This window comes from Paramormyrops kingsleyae, chromosome 5 (assembly GCF_048594095.1).
Source record: "Paramormyrops kingsleyae isolate MSU_618 chromosome 5, PKINGS_0.4, whole genome shotgun sequence".
NCBI classification, from domain to species: domain Eukaryota; kingdom Metazoa; phylum Chordata; class Actinopteri; order Osteoglossiformes; family Mormyridae; genus Paramormyrops; species Paramormyrops kingsleyae.
In genome coordinates this window covers 13,869,210-13,882,058 of record NC_132801.1, presented here as the reverse complement: position 1 = coordinate 13,882,058, position 12,849 = coordinate 13,869,210, and the positions used below count along the sequence as shown (strand labels likewise).

Here is a 12,849-nt window from a genome sequence, read left to right as displayed (position 1 = left end):
TCTTCCTCAAGCTCTTCGTGACTCATATTTTGGGTCCATTGTCATTTTTGCAATGACAGTAAATCAGCTGCTCTTAAGGAATAAAAACAAAACACTGGTAATAAATGATACTGTACCGTGTTATTTTAAAATGTATAAATACACATTTCAACCAGGGAAATAAAACCAGAAATGAAATTACAAAAAATAGCATCCAATTACGTTATTAAGTGATGACTCTCCAGACAGCCTCCTGCTTATTCATTAGATAATGATCAAACAATTTGTATCAAAACCTTGTTATAGCAAAACCACATTGTAATTGGCATAACATACGGTTTATTCATTGACCACTTTCTAACAATGCACATTTCTCTGCTTAACCAAAATCAGGTTTAAAAATTAGAGAACGTTACCTCTGACAATATATTTTCAAACTGTTAAGTTTTAAGAGACTCATCTCAAAGTCTACTCAACTATTCAGTATTTCTGCATTGCGTATCCATCAGGCACAGAATATGCAGCGCTATATTTATATGCAGCTAGAAATGATCAATCACACAATAACCAAATTGTTCAAAACTGCTTGATATTTTCATCATACCACAGCATAGTCATCCATGTTTTTCTTTTTTCTTTTTAATCAAAAATCAACTAGAGCAAAGACACACAAAATCCACATGAGAGTCTTTTCGCAGACAGGAAAAAAAATCTGCCTGATTCTACTTTATTGCTTCATCTGAAAAAGCAGAAACTGACTAAAGGTCCAGTGTGGTGGAGAATATCAGAGAGGTATCTGTTGACGTGGATCTGGATTGAGAAACTGAAAAGTCCACTGGAGAAACCTGGAGTAGCTGGTGTGGATGAGATCATCATTAACGGTTTTTTTTTTTTTTGTTTGTTACTTTTTAAAAATCACTGTGCTGGTATTTGTGTAAGTAGCAAAATACTAAAGAACTCCAAAAACTACAACTTGATTTGCTGTTTCTTTTAGCTACATAAAAAAATGTTTTCCTTTTTGATATGAAGTATCATAGTTACATATGTCACGCATGGATAGAAAAATCTCATGACGGAATTGAGCAATGCATGCTTTCTAACCATACAAAAAAAAAAAAAAAAAAAAAAGTTATACATCCTTTTCCAGCAGCTGCTAAAACTGTACAAAGCAAAAGGAATATAAAACAAGCTAAAAAGAAATTTCAGGTTGCTAAGGTTCAGAAAGTGTATCGTCTCCAAAGTGACTAAGGTCGTGTTCACACATTAACCTTCCCAGGATGCACCGCAACATGTAGTTTGCTCACTTTTTAAATGTATAAATTTCTATTTAACAATGAACATTTTGCTCAAAAGCATAGTCACAATTTTCACCATGGACAACATCATTTTGTGATTGTGGTCACAATATGGTTAAAATTTTTCCACTGTTCTTTTCAGTATACACACAACTCACAGTCCCAGCTCAAACACCCATTGCTTCTAAAGAACATCCCAAATGAGAAGTTTCTAAAAAGAAAATCAGCTTGTTTCCAGCAATCCCCAAAGGCTGCCTTCACGCAAACTTCACCAGTCAGATTTAAGCATCAGATCAATATAATACAACAATTAAGTACTCCTGTCATGGTAGGATTTCAATGAAATCATTTCTCATTGCATATGTATTATCCTTTTCTGAGCAGAACAATGCAGTTGTGCATGTGTTTCATTTGCACGCTCCTACTGTCCCTGTGAGATGGAAGTCGATCCCAGAGATTGTACAATGGCTTAGTGTAGCAGGGTCTGAAATGACAGACCAGAACTTTGGTGTGGGTCACAGCTGCTCACATGACTCACATCACATGACCATGTTCAGCATTCCAATGCCCACCTGATGTCCTGACATTCCACATTTATTATTTTTTTAAAAAACACCATCCCATGAATCAAAATCTTAAAAAGTCAAAAGAAAGCAGTACACCATTTTTGACGAATGTGATGTCTGTGAAGAATGAATGCATTTTACTTTCTATAAGAAGTGAAATGCATGCAACGAGAAACATAAACCATTGTGATGAGCCACAAAGTGAAATGACAAACACACAGGCAAACTTAAATCTCCAATCAGCATCACAGCCCCCCCGCCAAGACACAACCCAAATCAGATAAGAAGAGGATCTGGATGTTCTTGCGTGTCAGTTCTGCTAATTCTCATGCGAAGATTACTGTTAATCTACTAGATTCATAAATGCAACCACTGTGGAGGTTGAGAAGCACATCTGTACCACAAGACCATTTAAACCCATCGCTTGCAGACCTAAAACTTACTTCCTCAAGGGCAACCATCTCTTTTCACATACCAGATCATCTTAATCCTAAAACACACTATTCGTAAAATATTACCAGATGTGGCCCTACACACCTTAGTCCAGTGTTTCCCAAGCCGGTCCACAGCGACCGCCAGATAGTCCACGTTTTTGCTCTCTCCCAGCTGAGCAAAAATGTAGAACGTCTGGCAGGAAGCTGGGAGGGACAAAGACTCGGACTGTCTGGGGTTCGCTGTGGACCGGCTTGGGAACCACTGCCTCAGGCACCGCTCAGCTGGCAATTACCTTCAGTAGTTTTACGGGACGGAAGAGAGAAAAAGAATCCCAAAAATATATTCACCAGATTTCAGTGGACTCCTGTTAACTCTCTTCTATCAGTAAAAAGCCACAGAACAGAGCAAAAATGGTGGAATGACTGCTATGATCCACTAGAGAATGGACAAAGATGCACATAAATTAAAATCATCCAACTGACTTTGTGCTCAACACAGCTCTACACTTTGCCAAGTGCCCATTTTCAACAGTACATTCAGTGCATGAAAAATGCTGCTCCCACCAGGAAGAGGTAGAAGAGTGCTTGTATTGACTGCATTGTTAACCTTCCAATGTGATTTATAGAACAGTATCAACTAATTGCTTCAGTTTTCCCAGCATCCATTGCAAGAGACCAAGGGCGCTTTTCCACTGCACCAGGTACCATACTTTTGGTACTTTCTCTTTTCCATTGACTTCCAGTCAAGTACCAGTACCAAAAATTCCAGTACCTAAAGTACCAAACCAGCTGGAGTACTTCTTTGGTACTTGCAAACACTTTCTTTGTGGATTGGTTATGCAAATACCCTGCCTGGAAACACAATACAACCGCCGTCTTGAAAAAAGTTACAAACTCAGAAAATAACGTTAACAAAGGTAATAATGATGGATGTGAGGACAAATGAGACCCAAGCTTTAATTGTGATTTGCTTGGAAAATCAGATACAACAAAATCAGGATGGCATGACAAGAAATAAAAATAATATATCCCTATATTGCCATGTAATTTTGTCGTATGAAATATTTGGGTATTTATAAAGCAAAAAATGAGTTCAACATAAATTTTTCACAATACTGTCCAGGAATGATTTAAACAGTAAGGAGGAAAATGATTGATTGTCTCAGAGAATGCATGCAGCGCTCATGCAAAAGCAGCGGAGGTAAATTTTAAACTGATTTTTTAAACATACTAGATAATCTTGAAAAGGAATAATCATTAAAATTGCAAAACTTGCCAAGTTTTTTTTCCTGTGAGAGAGTAAAAATGTTTTAGTGAAACAAATTCCCTGCGCTATAATGTGCGTATGGAATTGAAGGTAAGAAAAAGCCTGAACATAATCTTGCTGACTATCAATGTAAGATTCGCACACGCATAACATGCAATGTTGGCATTAATGTCGCACATCATCCAGCCTGACATTATTAGTATGGTACTGGTGCTGGTGCTGGTGCGGTGGAAAAGCACCCCAAGACAAATCACTAACCATTTGTGAAATTATTCTGAAAACTCAGAATATGCAGATAACATAAAACAATGCATTCAACACTTAGTATACTGCTTCCTTTGTGGTCAGACACGGGATTCATCAAAACTTTTCCATAAAAACAGCTTGAAATAAAAAAAGCAATCTCAGATTGTTAGATGTCAACAAAAACCAGTGACAGGACTACAACCAATCCTGACGTGTCCGCTAGGACCTTTTAGTGAGTCACGCTGGGCTGTTGTCAAATTCCTTTGTTCCATTATTTTTGAGCTCAGCAGAAATGTTCACACACCAAAAAAAAAAAAAAAAACACTAAATCCATAGATTTGTTCTTAAACCAAGCGAAACAACTTTACTTCATGAAGAAGAAAAACCGAACCCAAAGGGTCAATGATCCGATTTGAAGGCTTCATGTTCCCGAAGGTCCACATTGTTCTCCTTCGACACAAACGAAGCACAAAGGCTCCTTCAGCAGCCTCCAGGATCACTTTTTTTTCACTGCCAGTCCTACAAATGCTGCAGCTGAAGCAACAGCAGGGTCTTATTACACTTGGGGTACTGAACACAAGGGGTCCTTTTTTCCCCCCATCAGGCAGAGGCAGGTCAGGCCATATGGATATAGCCTCCCTGCCCTAAATCCTTCAGAGTCTTGCAAATGTTTCCAGTGCTTAGTCACAAGCTTGTTTGCATTGCTGTGGCAACTGCCTTTCCTCCCAAAGTGATCTATGCCTGAAAGTAGGCGCTAGGAGACCTGCTTCAAAGACACTTTAGACATTTTCGGATTTATATTAGTAGTGGTCTCTCCCCAGGTTTGGATATTTGTACCTAAATTACCGACAAAAATGTAGGAAACAACATTTTTTAATAAAGATTTTTTTTTCAAGAAATGGAAAAAAACTACGGGTCTCTGTCACTCGCCACCATCCGCTTTCGCTAATACTTCGACCCCTATATCCCCTCAGGAATTCCTGCCCGGCTCTCAAGTCTCATCTCTGACCGCGCAGCGCAGACACAACGGGCGTCTGCTGGGTCTTGCCAGGCTGGGACACGGGTGGCCACATGTGGGACTGGTGCAGGTGGTGGTGATGGTGTAGGTGATGGCCCGTGGGGGATGAGGGGGGCAGCCAGACTGGCTGGTGGCTGGGCGGGGAGGAGGCCCAGAAGGATGAGGGAGGCGGGGAGCAGGCCGTGGGGCCCACCGCCGAAGTGCTTCCGCTGCCGCCGCTGCATTCGGATGCCCGCAGTTTGGAGAACATGGTGATGGCGTCTGGGAAGTTGGGTGGGGTGGCTGGTGTATTTCGCGGTGTGCACATCTGCGTGGAATAGAAGGAGAGGAAGAGCAGAATCAAAACCTGAATTACAATGAAGAGATCCTTCCTGACTGCCACTGGGTATAAAAAACAGGGTAAACACACTAAACACTTTGGGCTGCAGAGCACGTTTCCACACATCAACACAAAACGAAACTAAATCACTGGGACAGACTTGAACACAGAATTCCAAATCCTTTTAACATCAAAAACCAAAAGACTAGGAGGCAAAATAAAACCAGAAACTGGTAAAAATCAAGCACACATACAACATGTCATACATGACACTGGTAGTACCTGAGGTTTCAAACTATATTTATGACTCAGATAACTAACGCAACGATTCAGGAGATATGCCACCCACTGGTTTTATTCTTACACCCCCATTACCTCAGAGTACTACCGTTATACATTCTTTTCCATTACTAACTTACATTGTGAAATGAGTACAATCAAGTTTGAGTTTCATTCTTATGTTCGCTACTCGTGTAATGACATAATAGATGTGTTTTCATCCAGCTTTTACGTTACCTCTAGTTATGAAAACGACCGACAAACCCACTTTGTATGACTAAATGTAAAGCACTGCTGATTTTGAGCCGAATGTGGGCATACAATTCAAAGAGCACAGAGAAAACTGCAGAAAAAGGTGGAAGTGGTTTTGCAATCGGTGCAAAAGTCGAGTGCAAGATGTTCTTGTGAACAATGCTGACTGTGTCACATGGTTGTCAGTAAAGGTATAGAACGTTCTGTTTGGATGCTGTCAAAACGAAAACAGCGCCAGAACACCTATCTATTCGAGCAAGAAATATATCAGAAAGATTCAGATTAACGATCCTACAGTCAGACAGCCGCATTCCCTGTGCGCTGTTCCAATCGCATTTACTCAGCAATAATTTTTTTTATCCTGAGAAAATTGTGCTATATAATAACCAGTTGTAAGCAATACTATAAGGTTCAATCACAGGTCACAGAGGTGTAAAACCGGAATGCTGATTGTTTATTCAGGAGTTCACAGAAAGTTCTAGCGTGTAGCTAAAAGCACCGCAAACATCTCTAACTTTCAGGTAAGATTATAGTGTACAATGCTTATCAAGACTCCGGCTTTTCACACATTTAACTGTGTGTACTGTGGAAGTACAGCTCTGTTATACACATAATCATTTCTTATTTGCTATTTATATAGAGACCTCCCCTTGATCATGTTAGCCATAGATTGTGTCACAGGATCTGCTGACAGTTCAGCTCCATGTTTCAGTACGAGGGGGAAGTGCACACGGCTTCGCACTGCCAGAATATCACACCCCAGAGATGTCTTTCACAGGCCCAGATTGCATGTTTGTTTATCAAGAGAAAAACTAAACTGCAGACCCTCTCGTCTTTCGTACTTGATAAGACAGAACCTGAGAGACCTGTCAGCCAAACCTAATTGTCCTAAAAACATGTGACTGCATTTAAACAACTGCTCATTTTTGGGTATGACATGATAGACCAGTTGAAAAAAAAAGAGGACTGGACCAAGGAAACTGCCTCATCAGAGTGCACCTCTACTGGAGGATAACGGGACTGCAGGGAGAGAAAAGAATCGACATGTCTGTGATGTGGGGGAGGTTAACCTTAAACACAGACAGAGGCAGGGGGATGGGAGTCACTGCTTTCAGACGAGACAGGAAGTCGCAGTCACCATTGTAGCTTTAGGGCTGAAGCCAAACGGGCCAGTTCAACTGGGTGTTCGCAAGGCAAAACCCATTCGGTACTCTCAACACTGATATGAGAACTCCAGTGTACTATATGTATACCTGCTTTGGTACATAAACTTGCAACCTTCAGGCTGCTAGATCAAAGCCAAGGATAAAAAAAAAAACTTCAATAAAATGGGTGAAAATACAAGGAACTTGGGGGGGGGGGGGGCTCTAAACAATTAGGTCTGTCAGAAATCAAAACCATGTGACTGAGTATGGGTTTTATATTCTTTTATCCTTCCCTTTTAGTCACTTCATGGCACACATGCTTACTTCAAAAACTTTAAGATTACGTCTTTAATAGACTGGCATGCAGATCCAACTTCAGCAATTCACATGCATTCAATGCCATGGTCTGGCATTTAGGAAAAAGCTTGTCCCTCCTAACAGATTTCAGATAAGTGCTCAGGGGTCACAGCCCCCACAACTTGGTCCAACGTGCCACAATCACCACAAAGGACTTAAACCAAGTCCTAATTACCCTCACAAAACCACACACGTCTTTTTCACCAGCAGCTTCTGGGGAGAGCCGAAAGCCTCAGATATGCCTTTGTGTCGAAATCGAACGAAAGATAGTGTTTCACCTCTGACTGGATCGGGCCTTTTCAGAATGCCGCCATGACAGACTTTAGACAAAAAAAGGCATTAATTTCAAGCTTTAGAGAAATGCCAAAATGAAATATAAACAACTGCATTGGGTAGTCACTAGTAAACATTCAGAACTTCACACATCACAAAATGAAGGAAGACTAAACAAACAGTAAAACAGACAAAACAAATTAACTTCAACATACTCGTAAATAACCAAGCGACCATAGAACTGTACTGCATGCCTGCTGCTGCTCAAGGAGACTGCGGTGAAACAGTTATAGATGCTGTCAGAAGAAGGTGTGATGAATAAGTGTGTGTGTGTGTGTGTGTGTGTGTGTTGGCGGGGGGGATGGACCATCAGCAGATGCCAGCTTGCCATGGAAACCCCTCCTCCCAAATCCCACCTCTCCACCCTCTCCTTTCCTGCCCCAGAATGATGTAATGGCTACACCCGAAATAAAAGCAAACCCTCACATGGAGACACTTGCACAAGTACCACCCAAGACACCGAGAAAACACACATAACTATATGCATGTCAGGCAGTTGTAAAACAGAGTATTACGGCTCACAATCTACACTATTCACAATGATGCTTCTCTAACAACGGCCCCTGGACGCGGCACAGAAATTTATACACCAAAACCACCACAGCTATTTCAATTTCTATCTTCCAAACAGTCCATCTTTTTTTTTTTGTTAACTAAATGCTCTTACCATCTGGTGGTGATGACTGGGGACATTGGCTTCTTGAAAAAAGGAGCTTAGAGCAGTCTGTATGGGAAAGAAAAAGAGCAAAACCACGTTACACATGAGCACAATGAGTTATAGTCCAGTTCTGAACGACTGCAGGCGGTGTATGTTTCAATAAAACTGCAGAGTACTGTTTTTTCATACCACACTTAGATAAGCATACAAAATATACCTTTCAGACTGCATCATGCTTACCTAGAACATCAAATTAATATTTCAGCCATGTACCATCTACTGTTTACACCTCAAGGGGCACAAAGGCAACGATTATACACTTTTTTTTGCCAAGACATATGTATAAAGACTTCCAAGCACTTCAATGTAACAAGCCTGAATGAAGGGAAATTAAAAGGCCCTGAGCTGCACTATGGCCCCCCCCCCAACTAGCCCACTGCATTCTCTCTGTTTCCCTGCCCCCCCCCCCCCCCCTTGCTGAATGCCTGGCCGTTCCTCCACGACGCACAGTGGTGGTGGCAGTGGAGGAATGCTCACTGCTAAACGTGACACACATATCAACGTTCAGACACCAGACTCCCATTGTCTGTGAGGGCACTGAGTTTGTACTATTCCCCTGTTCGCATGCAGCCAGCGCACTTACAATTCAGAGTTCTCACAGCCTCGGCCTGCTAGCGTATGTGTAAAAACTTACACTGAATTTGAAATTATTTAGGGGGGGGGGGGCGGCAGAACAACTCACCACAGTATAATGCTATAAAAATCTGGTAAGCTATGGATGATTAACAGTTACCCAAACCAGAGATCCCAAATTTTAAAATGTACACACAATACAGGAACAAAACAGACAAGTTCTTTTGTCTTGGCTCCTCTGTATTTAAAAATGTGTTTGATGCCGTGCCTTTTTACCCCCACAAATTTTGGCAGAACCAAAAGAGTTCAGAAAATGCATGCTGTCCTGACAAACAGCCCCTGGGAATCATCGCTTTGGCCCTTTGGTTAAGCCTATATGATGCAACTGACCCGCAATGGCAACACAGTGCAACATACAAGCAGATCTTGGGGCTTCCTGCCAAGGTAAGACTAACAGAAAGGAAAAATTATGGATTAGAGTTGAAGAAAGGGAAAGAAGATGGAAGAAATTACAACAGCAAGCAACAGCCAGTATTGCCCTCTCAAAATACATTTGACTACTGAAGCTCTGTTTTCATCAGAACAATCAATAGCTTCCTTTGACCTACCTAGAGCTCCTGAAAACAATGCTATGATTTGTTGGTCCTCTTCACTACAAAGCATGAAAAGTGGCGCACAGAGACAAGCCCCAGCAATAAAACCACTTCAATCACTTGGGGCACCCAGCTCTCAAAACTGAGCTTAACGAAAACCCAAGACTATTAAGGCATCTTAATAAAGCATGTAGTCGTCTGCTAAAACTTGTCAGCTACTAAAAACAAAGGAGAAAAACCAAATAAGCAAATAAGGGAGGGTCATAAGCAATCTTAGTTTGCATTGGGTATACAGGACACTATCCACCATTCATGATTCAACATGAACTATTGTGATCGGAAATGGCAATAAGTCTGATGTGGCGCTCCCTCTGAGTATGACTCAACAATGTTTGCATGCCGCTCAGTCATTAAGCAAGATGAAGGGGGAGTGTGCTGTTCCTGTTCAAACCAAGGATAGTATCTCACATCTGTAAAGGCATGTTAAGATTACTTAGCCAGTTTGTGGGAAGTGCATCCTGTGTTGCAATAATACAGTTTAGACTGTTAAAAAATAAAACAAAAATGGGGTGCACAAAATGCAATTAAATTTATGAGACATTACATTAAAAGGTAAAAGAGACCATACTGGCTTATATAAAGTTGGGGACTACTTAAGATATGTTCATTTTAAATTAACATGAAAAAACAAAACCTATAAAATTCTATCCATCTGGGAAAAGATGAGTGTTCCAGCAGTAAAAGTACAATATATGGAATATATGGTTCCAGTTTGGGAATGTGTGCTATGCAAGAGTCCAACAAAATACAGCTTAATAGGATAAATTGTGTCTTGTTAAAAAACGCAAGGAAACAGATGGTCTAGTGGTGAAGAAACTGGGTTTTGGACCTGAGTCGTCCTTATTCCAGTACCAGAAAGGGATGACAATCGTCAGCTTGATTCTGAGATGACAACATCAATTTGCACTAGTTATACAAGCAAAATCTCATCATGATCAGCATTACCTGGGATGTCTCATGGGGAAATTCAGTCTCATGGCTCAACCACAGCTTTAGTTTCAAGGTAGAACGTAAACAGATCTTCATGATCTTTATGAATGATACATGTGATTTCAACTAGAGCAACAATTCTGTTATGCCACTGAATTACCTTACTAAACGGAGAATCCCCGTAATTATATGCAAATGTATTAGTTATATACTGAATACATCTTGACAAAAATGTATTTCATTACATATTACAGGGCATTAATATTTAGTATTGTTTACATGAAAAACAAGCCACACCAGTTATTCCTGTAATTACTGTTGTACATTTCCTTTAAAACAAATTTAAGGAAGTGTCTAAACTAACCGAATAAAACAGATTCTTAGAGTGATTCTTAAATCATCCCAATTTAAAAAACATAGATGTAATTCCTCTGTTAGTACTTATATACTTATCCTACGTCTAGCACAGTCGGAGTTCAGCCAGGGAAACACATTTCACTGTATGTTGTACCAGCTATAACTACATGTGACAAATAAAGAATCTTGAATCTAATTAATAACTAACTTTACATATACACGAATTAAAATGTTCATGTACACTGTGCTAGCATGGATATTATGTTACACAGAAAATAACTGGAAATAAAGTTAATGAATTTAAAATTATCTGAACGTCTTGTTGAGAAGTTTAAAAATGTGAACGTTTACATTTAGGTCGTGCTTAAGAACATCTAAGTCCAAACAAAATGCAAAACTATGGGATCTATTTTTCTGTCTACTCAAAAACCCACAATAAGTCTGTTTTACGTGTATTTGCTACATGCGACATATAGCAAACCTCTTCAGCTCTAAATCAATACGATCAATTAAGGTTCACTGGTAGTTTTAAGATCGATTTTTCGTCATAAATACGCCGTCAAGCTGCCAAAGATGAGGGACTGGAATGTTTAAAGCGTTTATACGTTTCACATTATAGCAGGGGATACTTAGAGGTACAGTTTAAAAACACTTTCCTTTTAATCATAAAATCGCCACTTAAAAAACATGTCTTAACTGCTGAGCATTTTCATTTTGTCAATACAAACGTGGCGGAAAACGACTGACCGGATACTACTACAAACCGCCAGTAACCAGCAACTGAATGTAAACAAACATTGGAGATTAGATAGATAGCCGCACAGACGTATATCACTTCACTTATAATAGGAACCACCTACGAACTACCTTCTAAACATTTGAATGTGCACTTGGACTTCTCCATATACGATCAGAATCGGCCTGATGTCATATTATCTAGCTATAGACACCAAACAGTATACATATCTCATACCGAATGAAATAAAAAAATACGTCTGGTTTCCTGCATTAGATGGCTAACTGCACCCCCAACGCGGAAGAATAAACGCGTATTATTCTGTTGGACAAGGAGCTACCTAGCATAGCACCCAGTTGCTGGTCTTCCGGATTAGCTAGTCAGCAGCCAAACCGCAGTCTTGTTACACGGGTACATCGTGTCCATTAGCGCTGGACGATTTGTTTACTCCATACCAGGGGCTAACTGGCATATCATACTAAAATACATATAACAACTACCATGAAAAATAAGAACCAAGATAATCGATCTGTGGACACGTTATTTTCCCAATGGTCGTTCCCAGTGTTGTTAGCTAGGTAGCTAACAATACTGGCAAGATTACTCCGGCTGAAGAAATTGTGTCCGCAGCTTGTATCGACATCATAATACAAAGCAAAGCTAAGTGGAGTAGCAGCACAGAGCTAACACCAAGCACACTCACGATCATGATGTAAACATACCTCGAACTGCCAGTGAGCTGCTTGGAGGAGCTGCTTTGCTTGGTCAGCGGCACAACCAGCGGTCAAAACAAACTGGTTGATCATCACTTGGTGCCGGAGCTCATCCATGTTCACCGACATCGTCGACGTGAAACACGTAGATTTCACTCAACGTTAATGATCGGTTAAAAAAAGGAGAAAACACTAACGCATCGGCGAATTCTAGGTCATGCAATCCCCATTAATCCTCCCAACTCAGGCGTCTCGCCTTCCAGCAGCAACAAAAATATTTTCCAGCGTCACCACCAACAACCAAGTCGTTCAAGCTCAGTGATTGGACAGTTGTGAAAGAGCACTCAAACGCACGAAAATATCATTGGCCTTCAAGGGAACGTCCCCTAGGCTGAAGAAACGTAACTCTCATTGACTAGTCAGTCTGGATTGGAGACCGGAAAAAACTAGAACTATTCTTATTGGTTTCTCTAACTGCACGGCACCTAAAAGGCGATATATCATTGGTCAACAGTCACACGACTTTGCATTGGTAGTTATTTTTTCGTTTGAAAAATTAATTTATGCAATTACGGCTTGAAAGGGTAGTGGTCCGATGGGGTATAAGAAGCTATCGGAAGGTTACATTTTTGTAGATTAATTCCATTGAGACGTCAGTAATAATCATTGGAAATAGAAA

The 12,849-nt window shown here is 40.4% G+C and overlaps 1 protein-coding gene across 1 annotated transcript; it reads right to left on the bottom strand.

Moving 5' to 3' along the window:
- Positions 1 to 101: 101 nt before the first annotated feature.
- ubald2 (UBA-like domain containing 2) lies at positions 102 to 12,504 on the bottom strand. The gene is made up of 3 exons (XM_023820273.2): positions 12,180 to 12,504; positions 8,158 to 8,214; positions 102 to 5,112 (listed from the first exon to the last, which is right to left on the bottom strand). Exons 1-3 carry the CDS (start codon positions 12,297 to 12,299, stop codon positions 4,786 to 4,788), a joined length of 504 nt encoding a protein of 167 aa, XP_023676041.1. The 5' UTR covers positions 12,300 to 12,504; the 3' UTR covers positions 102 to 4,785.
- Between the last annotated feature and the right edge of the window lie 345 nt (positions 12,505 to 12,849).